This window comes from Trachurus trachurus (assembly GCF_905171665.1).
Source record: "Trachurus trachurus genome assembly, chromosome: 4".
NCBI classification, from domain to species: Eukaryota; Metazoa; Chordata; class Actinopteri; order Carangiformes; family Carangidae; genus Trachurus; species Trachurus trachurus.
The window spans coordinates 24,040,630-24,054,495 of NC_139898.1; the positions used below are offsets into that span (position 1 = coordinate 24,040,630).

Here is a 13,866-nt window from a genome sequence, read left to right on the forward strand (position 1 = left end):
AGCTGAGGGAACAATGCAGGACTGGGCGGCCCTTCACTGGATGCTGAATATGAACTGGGTAGATTTGTCTTGTTAGACTGGGAACTGCATGGGTCAATGGGATCTCATGCTCTCTCTGTCTGAGCTCTACTATGTCTCCCTTGTTCCTCCCTCCTCTTTGAGCCTAAATCCGTCTCTCCCCTCCCTTTCACTCCCTTTCCTGGCTTTCCTCTTGTAGTCACTAAACAGTTTCTCCTCCACAGGGCAACACAGTGGAGTCTGAACCTGCCATTGCTACTGAGCGCCTTGGGGAGATCTGTCCAGGGTTGTTTGTTTTTCCCCTACTCCTATGAGGACTTCTCCAGGATCCATCACCACTCACTCACTCACTCACTGACCGACACACTGTAGAGGCTGCTATGTCCGTCTGAACTCTCCCCGCTCCTCCTGCAGCCATGGCCCGACAGAGCGCTGAGCTGTCCCACTGCTAGGCGACGGGGCATCCGAGAAGGGCAGGAGACATGTTGGGACAGAGGCCTGGAAACCACTGCACTGAATTCAGTTACTATGGCAACTACTGTAGTAACCATGGAAACGCTACGGAGGACTGGTCTGGTCTGCACTGTCATCGTCATCGTCATGGTTGCCACCGAGGTCGCAGGAGGTCACAGAGATGAGTTTGCTCAATCACAAGGTGAGAGGAGGCGATTATATCTTACACATTGGGTTTTTCACTTTGTGTGTGTGTGTGTTTCCTGTTTACTTGTATCTGTACCTTTCCGACAAACACCAGAATAACTTAACACAATAAAAAGCATCCTTCCAGTTCACATATTTTCCAATACAGCTGCAAGAGATCAATACAGAATAAAACAAGACAGGTATCTGAAAGCACAAACAAAGCCTCAGGAGTTGGATCAAATGTCCAAATCACAGTGATTCAGGTACAAGCAAACAGAAACAATAGACCCTGCAGAGACTTCACTCCAGTCTCCAGCTCAGGGAACCAGCGCAGGTTGGACACAATGACCAACCCGGTCCAGTGGCACCTACCGACCCCCGAAGTGTTGGGTGTTTTCTTATACGAGCAGCTGTTGAGGTTTTTTTTTGTTGTTGCAAAAACCACATACACGACAATAGATTAAATATTGGGGAAACAAGATCACTGTTTGAAGTTACCCAACCCAACGCCACCTGTAACAACTTTTCCATTATACCTGTTGTGTTTTAAACTGAAGACAAAGCATGGCAGCCAGTCAGAACAGTTTTTCATTTTGTAAAAATGTCTTTTTGGTTTCCCTAAGCAAGGGAAGGCAAGGCAATGCAATGCAATTTTATTTGTATAGCCCATTTTTACAGTTTGTCTCAAAGGGCTTTACATGGCATCATAACATCATCCTCTGCCCTTAGACCCTCACATCGACTGAGGAAAAACTCCATGGAAAACCGTTTTAACAGGGAAAAATTGGAGAAACCTCAGGGTGAGCAACAGAGTAGGGATCCCTCACCCAGGACGGGCAGACGTGCAATAGAAGTTGTACTGTATACAGACAAAAAAACAGTTTATAACACAGAATATGGGAAACATAGAAATGTTAACAAAACAACAAGCAACATGCAACAACTTAAACTCTGTCACAGAGAGTAATTGGCATAAACAACGGCCTATCTACTGTAAATTTCCCATCACAACTTTATAGTCTGAGTCTGAAGCCACGGCGGATAACACAATTCAAGTTTAATTTCTCATCACTATGATGTGTGAAAAGAGTTTTAGAGACCCTAGAATAAAACACACTATTAACCTTATTCTCTTAGGTCTCTATAAATAGTGGGGAAACATCAGTGGTTTACTGTCTGTGATCCTGATTTTATAATGTGGTTTGTTCTAATTATTTTCAGTCTTTTCGAGCACAATAGCACTTTAATGTATTTTACGGTCGAGGTTCCCAGAGTGAAATCTGTTCTTCATTTCAGGAAGGAGAAAAAAAACCTTTTCGGTGCTACCCATGTTAAGAAATCCTGAATAAAACCTGTTTTTGTTTTTTTTATTTGTATTAAATGTGAATGAGTGATAAGGATTTATTTTTGTTTTAAGGATAACCACGTGTCCCATGGTTGCTGTAATTGTTTTTATTTGTAATTCACATGCACAGTGCACCGATGAGGAAAAAACTTTGCCCAAATCAGGTTCAGGATCTGACCCACCCGGCTGCCTGACCGGGCGGAGGCACGCTCCAGGCCTGCAGGTCTGGGGCTGCTGAACTTGAACTCTTGCTTCCACAAATCATGTTGCTGCGGCACAGCCACGCGCCTGCCCCCTCCGCACCTCTCGCCACACAGTCCCTCTGTCTCTCAAATGCATGCTGAAGCTGAGGCGACTGAAATCTCCTGAAGGCAAAAGACATAAATTCCCTGAGTGTCCGTGTCTCGTTACCCTGAACAAGGCTGTGATTGTGTATTTCCTAAACTTAACCTCTGACCCCTCACCGCCATCTGTCTCCAATAGTCTGCCATGCTGCTTCCTTTAAATAACCCACTACTCAAACACTGACGTGGCTCAATCCCTCAGAGACCCAAGGACACTTTGTACAGACATCTTGGCCTTAAAAGCTGAACTAACTGATATTTTGATTTTAAAAATGGATCCAGTGACTATGTCTAATGTAAATTACTTGCTTGCAACGGTGAAACCACAGGGAATTATCACCCAACACTGCAGTTTGGTAGGGTCACTGTTTTGATTTTCGGGCCTGCATCAATTTTAGTTCCAGCGTTATTCTAGTTGCACACACAAGACACGCACCAAACAAGAGGCTGAGTCTAACGAAGAACCTACTGAAGCATCAGCATCACTCTGAATACATGTGTGCTGCTGGCTGTGTAAATCTGCAACCCTGTCAAGTTCACCAGAACATCTCTTATCAGGTGGTAATGCTTTGTCCTCAGCTTTCAGTTATTAATGCAGTTTAAGTAGAAATGTATGATCCTTAAGACTTAAACGTCCTTGTTTCCACACAGAAATGAAAATGTAGGTGTGTGCCGCTATCAAAATGATGATTTATTCAACTCTGAACTGTTTTTTTGGTTCAGAGTTTCTCTATCATCCATAACAAACGCAACAACTCTACGTTGCCATGTGCTAATCTATCTGAAGGTGCAAGTATAATGTCAAAAAATCTGAGTTTTTTGTAAATCTGTATTTTTATTCGGTTGTCAGGATTGGTTCAATATTTACAAAACAAGAAACATCTTAGCAATAAAGTGTTTTATTTTCCCCGTCCTCTCTAACCTCTGGACTAGACTCTTGTCCAAGCTTTGGCTTGTATCTTAACACCGATGATAACCCCTTTGAGTCATTTTTGATTAAAACTCTTACAACAGCAAACGAAAATGTGGGAAAAAGTGCTAGAAGCATGAAAATCCCTTTTTCTGGTCCATTAGCCAGTGTGTGTGCTTATTTAAAAAGAGTGACCCGCTTGTTCTGTTTTGACAGAACCCACAAATTCAGTGAAGGACTGTGCTCATTTTCGCATTTTGGTTGATTTATACTTTGATACACATTTCATCATACAGTAGTTTATACAGTCATTATACAGCCACTTATCTCCGCTGTGATAAAGGAAAGGGAGGCAGGTATGGTTGAAACTACTTTGAGACCCAGTTTTTAGTGGACTATTACAGCGCCTATAACCTACATGGCCGCAGACGCTGGAACTTAACCCCCATATCTGATTGTCCAATGTCTCTTTGGAAACCGTGGGCAAAGCTTTCAATAATATTTTGGACTCTGGCTGCAGAGCTTTTGCTCCCATTCAGCCAGAAGAGCAGTGGTGAGGTCCAACACTGATGCTGGGTGATAAGACCTGGCTCCCAGTCACTGTTCCAGGGGGGAAGATTACTTGTTTATGGACCTGGCTTTGTGCACGGTTTTAAACAGGAAAGGAACCAATCCAAACTGTTGCAACAAACTTGGAAGTGCACCATTGTCTGAAATATCATTGTATGTTGTAGCAATAAGATTTCCATTATCTTGCGTGGCACAGTTCATGTATTTGGGGAGTAGAGTCCAGGAACACAAACTTGTAACATGGGCTAAAATAGAACAAAAATGAAAATGAGGCTTTAATTCAATGGCCGTAAAATTTGACTTCAAATCAGCCGTGTTGTTGCTCCATAACTCCTAAATGTGTAAATAACCAGCTGCTTGCTAACAGGTTTTCCACATCAAACTAATATGTGATGATTTGTCAGTGCGGTGGTGAAAACTAGAGTGTACTGGACCCAAGTGACCATAAATATCAGTTACTGCAGGTTTAAGAACTAAAGAGCAAAACCAGAAACACAAAGTATTTTGACAGTGATGTCCACATACTTTTAAAAGACACAGACACAGTCAGGTGGATAAAATGAGAGTTATCTAAGGTGATATTTGTGATATGCAACAAACTATGCCTCATTTAAAATCACTTTACTGGGATTTTTTCTCACTCTTTATTGTTTGCACTGGTTGTAAATTCCTTGTGGCATAGTTTTAAAAGAAGCAGAGCAGCAGCGTTTGGTCCAAGGTGCCATGAAGGTGTGCCTGCTGGGATGGAGGGAGGGACACTTTTCCATCCAGAATATTTCCTTCCACTATTTGCATTTGGTGATAACAGGAGCAGGGTGATGCCCCGCTCATGGGTGGATGTGTATATTTATCAGCACGGAGGCCTCTGTATCTCTCTCTTTTAGCCAGGGAGTGTCTCCTGTTAAATTTAGCAAGTGTGTTTCCATTCTCAATCTCTGTTATGCTGCATGATACTGTACGTCTACTGAACATTTTCAAATGCTAAATGAACACGGTGTATTTTGCACTGAGAAAATGTGATGCAAACCTTAACGCATGTTGTCATGTGATGTTTACTATCCATAAAGCTGGAGTCCTCATGCCATGTACACAATTAATTTGTCATGAATGGGCGAAACAGGCGTCTTGACAGAAAGCATTTGGAAAAACCCTTTAAATGCGTTTCTCACTTGAAAGTCATTCAACTAAACTGCTAAAAGATTAATTTGTGATTACATTTTATATGTGAAAATAAAAAGTAAGGGTATTGTAAACTGTACACACCCAATTGTGATTAGCACAGCAGTTTTATGTGATGTTTGATTCTGTCAACATTACATTGCTGCTTTCAATGCAGATGTCCTGACATCTGGTGTGTGTCTGTTACTGTGAGAAGCAACATAAACTATCAGGAACAGAAGCATGATAATGATTTTATCTTCTTCTAGTAGTTCAGCCACTGTTTTTGTTGTATTTTTAGATTAAGAAAATCTATATTAAGGACTGTTTGCATCTCTTTTTTTTTTAACTCTGTGAAGCAGACTGTGGGAGCCAACACACACAACAATCCTGCAGAGAGAGGAGGTTCAAGTGGCTTAAAAAAAAAAAAACACTTCCGTTCAAACATAAAGCTCAAAGTGCAGACTAATTTTTCCCCCTGGTTTTCATTAGTGCAGCAGTTTATTCTGTGTGAGGTCTGATTAATTTCTTCCATATCTACTTTATTACCCTCCCTTCATTTTCTCTCCAGGAGCTTTTCCTGTGCTTCAAAGGTAATGGTTATACCACCTGCCTGATCAGTGGCTGTGGTCCTGTCAGAGCAGGACGGAAGTGTTGTGGGAAAAAAAAGAAGCTCAGACCTTTCAGAAAGGTGATGCATTTGGGGAATTTGATGGGATTTTGGTGCCTATCAGTACAGTCAATATTGCAGTTGTTGAACATCCTGTTGCTATTTTCAACTGCTGCTAGCCTAGTGCTTAGCTTAAAAGGATAGTTCAACATTTTGGCAAATTCGCCAATTGCCACAATTCCTATAGTCATAGGAGTAGGTTCATCATTACCTTTAATTGTCGGTGCATGTTGTTTTGAGATCCGTGGGGCAGAGACGTGAGCTGCTCAGTGAACACAACAGAGGTGAACGGTACTTTCGCCTTTCCCTCATCAAACTCATCAAATACACAATCCAACAACTCCAAAACGCTCTGCACACCTGCACATTCACCACGCTATGAAATAATCATGTATAATTATGTAACATTACAACACATGAAGCAAATACTCCGAACTACCTGCGCTTTTGAGATCACTCCGCCAAGCAGCCGTGTCTGTAATGTAGTTTCCGGCTACGCATTTGCCTCCAAAACAACTCTGTCTCTGTCTATTATTTCATAGCTTGGTGAATGTGAAGGTCACAACTTCTCCACAAGAGCGTTTTGCAGTTGTTGGATTGTGTATTTGATGAGTTTTGAGGGACAGGGGATCTTGTACCATTCACCTCCATTGTGTTAGCTGAGCAGATTGCGTCTGCCCTGTGGATCTCAAAACAACATGCACCGATAATTAAAGGTAATGAACCTACTGCTATGACTATAGGGATTATGGCAATAGGCCAATGTGCCAAAATGCTGAACTATCCCTTTATTGTTATTGAATTACATTACATAAACCTAAGTGAGCGAGTGACAGAGAGAGACATTTGCAGTTAAAAAAAAAAAGGTGTCACAGCAGCTGTCGTCTTGACCATTCAGCTCGGCCGAGCCCGAGACAGGACCGAGTAAAAATGATGGCGATTCTGAGACAAGACCAACACCTTGAAAATTTCTACAACACGAGTGAAAACACAGCTCTGTAATGATAAAAGTGTTGGTGTGTGTCGGACAGTAGAAATGTTGCTGCTTGTGAATGACAGTAGGAGTGAAACATTGCTTTCCACATTCTGTATAACTGTAACAGTAAGTGGGAGTATCTTCAGTCCAAATCTTGTTAAATGTATTGCATGTTTTTCCAGTTTGTAACCACTATCATTGAATTTGCTGTGTTTGTCCAATACTGTGTTCTCACAGTTTGGAAAAACTGCGCTGCTTCCAGTAAAAACTACACCGGCCATCCTGCCTTCTTGAACCCCTTTACTGGAAGCTGGTTTAGCTCGCTTCATAGTTGTGCACCTATACAGTGGAGGGAAAGAAAACCCAGACACTCATTTACCATGTCTGAAAAGAGAGCAGGCATCATCCATTTTTGTTCTCATGATTGAAACCACTTGAACACAGAGCATATTTTGTACTAAACTTCCCATGTCGAAAATACAGTACAACCTCATGAGTTCCATGTGAAGGCAGCATTTGTAATTGTGCTTGCTGTTTATTCAAGCCAGACCTATCCGCTGCCTACAGAGTGGTTTTCCCCAGTACAGAGCTCTCCAAGTCTGTACCAAGGAACTCTGATCTCTGGGTATTTACTCTGTGTGGGAATGGGCTGCTTCTCCACCGAGCGAGGCCAAAGGTTTGATTTAAAAAAGAAAAAAGAAAATCTGGGCTCATTTGCCGGTGACCTTTCCCCGTTAGTTAGCTGTTTGGAGGCTATGTGTGTTTGGACAATAAATCTCCACCGGGCCCCGGCACAGACTGGGACAGACAGGAAGTATACAGTTTCAGGGTAACTATGGCAACATCCCTTTGGCCTCACGAAGATGAGGGTACTTGGAGCGGAGGGGCCTTGTCAGGATTGGGCCGAAAAGTCAGCAAGTTTCTCTATGCCAACTGGGTTACTCTCTCAATAAAAGCCCTTACAGCTTTGTTAAAAATAAGCAACCCCCCCCCCCTTTGTCTTCATCTGTTTTTAATTAGAGTCAATTAGATTAAGTTGAATTTGGCTTTTTTAAGTTAAATTGTTAATGTGTTTTTTATGCCCTCTTTATTTCTCTTTCTCTTTCTCCCTAGCTGCCTTCCTGTCCAGTCTAGACCAGTACGAGATCGCCATCCCAGTACGTGTAGGACCAAATGGCGAGACGCTGGATGCAGAAATGCCACAACAACACCACAGGAGAAGACGACGCAGCACTGAAGACCAGCTGCCTGACTCTGTATTATGCTTTTTTATTTTTTTATTTGCTGACCATAATATCATTCTTCTTTTCTTTCTGTTTTTCTCATATTGTTGAAATTCTTTCAACTTCTTGAAGGGATAGTTCAACATTTTGGCAAATTGGCCCATTGCCATAATCCCAATAGTTTTAGCAGTAGGTTCGTTACCTTTAATTGTCGGTGCAAGCTATTTTTAGAACGGCGGAGCAGAGCCGTGAGCTGCTCAGAGCTACGCTACGGAGGCTACTGGGATTTCTTGGTTTCCCTCATCAAACTCATCAAATACACAATCCAACAGCTCCAAAACGCTCTGGTGGACAAGTTGTGACCTGCACATTCACCACGCTATGAGATAATAACAGAACGTTGTGAGACGGAGTTGTTTTAGAGGTAAATTCATGCAAAATCGCTGATGCGCGTTCCCGTTGTTGGCAGTTTTTCAGCAAGCAGTCTCTGCATTTGCCTCGAAAACAACTCTGTCTCGTAACGTTCTGTTATTATCTCATAGCGTGGTGAATGTGCAGGTCACAACTTGTCCACAAGAGCGTTTTGGAATTGTTGGATTGTGTATTTGATGAGTGTGATGAGGGAAACCAAGAAATCCCATTAGTCTCCGTAGCGTAGCTCTGAGCAGCTTGCCGCTCGGCTCGGCCATTCTAAAAATAGCTTGTAACGAACCTACTGCTATGACAATAGGGATTCTGGCAATGGGTCAATTTGCCAAAATGTTGAACTATCCCTTTAAGTGGCATTCATAAACTAAACTCTCCTTTTCTTTGTTTTTTTGTCCCAAGCTCTTCTACCAGCTGTCCACGTCACGTAACAACTTCCTGCTTAACCTGACGCTGCAGGGAGGCCTGCTGTCCAGACAGTTCAGGGTGGAGTACTGGAAAAGGGGTCGATTAGCCTGGAGCCACCCTTACTCTCCCCACTGCCACTACATCGGACACCTCCAAGACCAGCCGCATTCCAGCAAAGTGGCTCTGAGCAACTGTAACGGCCTGGTAAGACCTGCACCCTCCCAGTCTAATCCACAGCTAATACAGTGAGTGAGGTCAGCAGCAGCGGCGGCAGTGCTGGCTCAGCCAATAAGGGATCAGATACGCATGATTCCAACATCAAGCGTGACATTTTAACAAACCTTAAAGTCTTAAAGCCGGCCGTAATCAACGAGCGTGATCCTCTGAGTGAAATGACCTAGAATGAAACCTCAGGTATATCTAATCTAAACCCTAATCTCAAAAGAAACATTCACCTTTCATCTCTTTTTTCATGAATTTTCCATATTCCTATTCTGAACAGGTCAAGTTGCACAAGTTTTTTAATGGTTACTAAGCTGTATCCGTTGAGGAAGAGAAAGGGATGTACATTTTATCTACTGACTGTAGCCACGATTGTACAGAATACAACTCAGCAAGTATAAATATACTATTGCCAGACTCATGGCATGAAATGGATGGAAGCAGAGCTGGGAATATCCCAATGTATGTAGCTTGTGAGTGTTTAATTCACCACACAGCTCAAGGTGGATGTGGAACAGTATAGTTGGTTGTCTGAGAGTTTGCTTTGACAAAACTGAACACTATGACCTCTAGATTTGGGTTTAATCACCTTGAACCAACTGATATGACTAACTACCTTTGCTGACTCTAATGCGACATGAAAGCGGCATCAGTGTGCTTGAATTGAAAGGGAACAGTTTACTCTATAAGAAGTGCTTGTTCAGATCGTCTAACAACGTGTGAACCAGAGAAGAGAAGAGAAGAGAGAAGTCCTAACATTGCGTGAAGGTGCCGTTCTTGTCGGGTTTGCCTGTTTTGGAAAGTTTCAGGGACGCAGCCCTTTTCAGTTCTGATGTCGGAAAGATGGGGGGGATCCAACAACCACTTCCTTTGAAGCATAATGAGTCCTTTAACATTTGCCTGTTAACACACAATGTATCAGGTTCTGGCATGTTTTCTTGAGGGTGTTCAAAGGCAGACTGGGAAATGTAGGAGATTATTAACTGAAGTCAGCAATCATGTAACAGGAGGCAGGCAGGCAGGCACTGAGCAAAGATATGAACCGAGTGTCTGGTTTTTGAACTTGTGTGGAAATTTCAGCAGCTTTCCAAAGTGGACTTTTAGTTTAGCTTTTAGTGCAGCGTCAGCTCCAGCTCATTTACCTCTCGTTCTCGCAGGGGTCATCGTCTCAGCACACCACAACAGAAGACTGGCAGCTGTATGTTGATGCTGTTATGAACTGCAGTGCATCATTTATGGTTGATGCATGATTTTTTTCCTGCACAGCAGCACGGTGTAACTGTGTATCCCTCTCACTCCAAACAGCCAGGTCCCACAATAACAGTTGTATACACAGTCGAGGATTAGATGTGTTCACTAAGCGTTAATAAGCAGCACACGTAATTACTGTTGGTCAAACCAGCATGAGCACATTTCACCAGTGAGCAGGCTGTGTGTCCAGAGGAGCATCACTAACTTTATTAAGGGATTAAAGGCACTTTGAAAGCTGCCGCAGTGAGTCGAGGGGAGACACACTCGCTCCGGCTGAGGCCAACACATCTGAGCAGAATCAAAGGAAGTGTTAGTGTATCCCGTCTCTGTCTCACTCTTTCATTTTTCTCGCTCTCATTCACTCTTTCATGCTCTCTCACGTGTGTTTGTCTGTCTCTCTTGTGTGTGCGTGTGTGTGTGTGTGCTGTGGGGTCCTGATCCTTTTCCCAGATGGGTCTGCAGTTCATCACCAGAGGACTCTATAAGAGGGACAGTCTTTGTAGTGATGAGACAGTGGGAACACAGAGCAACATGATCATGATCGGCTTGTATCGCTAATATGAAAGCGTCTCCAGTTATAGGATGAATGTCGGTCCTTCACCTCACATTATGAGTTCTCTTATTGTTCAGAAATATACACGACAGCAATGCATTGAACCTTAAACTGCTGTTTTGTTTCTCGTTTCTCTGTCAATATTAAGAGTAAAGGTGATTGAAAACAGGTTCAAGTCAATTCATCGGTGGATTGATATGTATTTATTGCTGTACTGAGTTTGTTTTGTAATGCTTATTAGGCAGCAAATGATAATAAGTTAGGGATTATAATGTATCTTTGTATTCAGCCTGTGCATATTCTCATTTGTCCAGGTCATAGTATCTCAAAGGAATTTTAAATCAAAAGCAACTGGACTATTCCTAGACAAATAACCAAGTCCAGTCGCTTTCGATTTTAAAATTCCTTTGAGATATCTTTGTATTGCAAATTTTGTTATATTTGTGTCATGATGGCAATTGTCCCTGTTATTCTATTCTATTCTGCTCTATTCTGCTCTACTCTGCTCTACAAATCTGTCTCTCTGCAGCAGGGGGTGATTGTTGCAGGGGGAGAGGAGTACCTGATTGAACCCCTTGTCTCAGCAGATAACCAGACCAGGACGGAGAGGGGGGAGAGAGCAGAGGGGCGCCCCCATGTGGTTTACAAGCGGTCATCGCTTCGCCATCAGTACAAGGGCCTATCCTGTGGAGTCATTGGTGAGAGAGTGGGGGGAAGGTGGGATTTACTGATCTTTTTAGTAGCAGCGGTAATGTCCAGATGGGAATTGAAAATTTCCACAGGCTGATTTGCATAACAGCCAGCAGCCGAAGATCGTTGCGTGGTTGTGTCTGCGTTCCCAGTTGTGATTGGGTGTGACCGAGAGTCTGCGTTACAGGGCGTTGTTGAAAAAGCAAAAGAATGTTCGGAAAACCATGTTTTGACAAATAAAAGTTAAAAGAAAAACATTCGACTTTGTGATGTTGGGCTGCGTTCAGGAATCATTCTGGTTGTTCAGAAAAGTGTTTCAGATGATCATTAATCTGATGCAGTGAGCGATTCAGCTGGAATGCTGCTGAGTTATTGTCTCTGCCGTCTTTCTGTCTACATGTGTTCAAAAATCTGAGTGTGTGTGTGTGTGTGTGTGTGTGTGTGTGTGTGTGTGATTTCTCTCAGATGAAAAGCCGATGAAGGGAGCATCATGGTGGCAGCGCACACTGAAGACGCCGCCACATCACGTCGGCCGCGGCCAGCTACCTCTGAAGCGCTCGGTTAGCCGGGAGCGCTACGTGGAGACACTGGTCGTGGCCGACAAGATGATGGTGGGTTACCACGGTCGCCGAGACATCGAGCAGTACATCCTGGCCGTCATGAATATTGTAAGTTTCACAACACAAATGACGTGAATAGTACACAATGCACTTTTGTTACTGGAGCACATGAATGAAAGGGGATTATTTCAAAGTTATTCCCAGTTTGACGATAAAACATAGTAAGATCACGAGGATGCGGTGGTTTCAGCAGCCGGTCGTGGTTCGGTTACTTGTCATTTGTACAAAACAGATGAACAACTTGGAGTCAACTAAGAAAGCATTTATTTTCAAAAGACAGTTCACAAGTTTCCCTGCATCTATGTTGCCAAATATTAATCACACATAAACTTGTTGATGCATGAAAGTGTCAGAAAATAAAGCAAACCAGATTTATTTCATGAATAATGCCCAAGAGAAAGAAAGAAAGAAAGAAAGAAAGAAAGAAAGAAAGAAAGAAAGAAAGAAAGAAAGAAAGAAAGAAACACTGCAAAAACTCAAAATCTTTCCAAGTATATTTGTCATATTTCTTGTCAAAATGTCTAATTTCTAGTCAAAATTAATCTCTTTCCACTTAAAATAAGACTTGTCACCTAAAAAATTAACTTGTTTTTAGATAATTTCACTTGTTTCAACACATTTTCACTTGAAATAAGTAGAAAAATCTGCCAGTGAAAGCACGTTTTTTGTGCTTGTAATAAGAAACTATCAGATTGTTCTACTTATTTCAAGTAAAAAAAATGCTTGAAAGAAGTAAAATGTGTCTAAAAACAAGCTACCTTTTATGTGATTTTACGTATAATGAGATTTGTTTTGACTAGAAATAAGACAAATATTCTTGGAAAGATTTTGAGTTTTTGCAGTGAAGAAAGAAAGAAAAACAAACATGTGGATTGTAGTGTTGATTTGTCCGAGTGGATGATGCCACACGTTTTAGTCAGACAGGCTCAGGTTGTATGTCATCATCTGCACTATTTCTGTCACAGAGGATCACTTCACACACAGGTAATCGCTTACAAACTAACACACATACACTACACACACTTGTTAGGAATGCACTTAATGAATAGTCGGTCAGCTGCTATTGTTACAAACCAGGTTGCATCTGGAGTGTTACAGAATCATAGTAGAAAGAAACCAACAAGCGTCTCTTTAAGAGGCGTGAAGCAAAGTGGGCGAAATTGCACCAGACACCAATAATGACAAGTGTCACAGTGCAGCTTTATGTGGTGCTGGTTGCTGGTTTCGCTCCAGTCTCTGTGCTGTTTACAGTTGGCTCTCTTTAATAATCTCTGGCACTTGTGATGTTATGATGCACTGACTTTACAGCTCTTATGAGACTCATATTTGTCTATTTAGTAGAGTGTTTGGTCATAACTTTAAATTAATCTCAGTAGGCTGCATAAGATACAGATGCCCTGTTAATCCACATCTGTTTGCTTTCTTAACAGGAAAATCGTAGCTGAATCAGACTGTTTTTATTTCTCAAATAGTGGTAGTTTTCCGTTCGTTTTCAAGACTGAGCTTTTTTTTTTCTTTTCTGTGACGACTTTCTGAGCCTTTACGAATGTTTATTTATTTACAGTGGATTACTCCAGTGTCTGTGCTGCTCGTCTGGTGTATCAGCTGTTTTTAAGACTGGTCTTTTCTTGTTTCCCTGGAGGTCAGGTTGCCAAACTGTTCCAGGATTCTAGCCTGGGGAATGCAGTCAACATTGTGGTGACACGGCTCATCCTGCTCATGGAAGATCAGGTAAATACCCCTCGTCTTTGTATGCCTCTATGTGTCCTCCTTGTCCTCTTTCCCCCCCCCGTCTCTGTCCTGGCTGCACAAAAACCCCTTCCCCAAGCGAGCAGCGTCT

At 42.3% G+C, this 13,866-nt stretch overlaps 1 protein-coding gene across 1 annotated transcript in view; it reads left to right on the forward strand.

Annotated features, from left to right (window-relative positions):
• Positions 1-567: 567 nt before the first annotated feature.
• adamts10 (ADAM metallopeptidase with thrombospondin type 1 motif, 10) overlaps positions 568-13,866 on the forward strand; it is a gene marked incomplete at its 5' end in the record, with an annotated part of 48,285 nt that continues 34,986 nt past the window's right edge. The window contains 6 exons of the mRNA XM_083970830.1: positions 568-673; positions 7,747-7,889; positions 8,685-8,894; positions 11,246-11,414; positions 11,872-12,074; positions 13,674-13,757. Coding sequence (XP_083826956.1) covers positions 568-673; positions 7,747-7,889; positions 8,685-8,894; positions 11,246-11,414; positions 11,872-12,074; positions 13,674-13,757 — 915 coding nt within the window. The remainder of the gene's footprint in view (positions 674-7,746; positions 7,890-8,684; positions 8,895-11,245; positions 11,415-11,871; positions 12,075-13,673; positions 13,758-13,866) is intronic.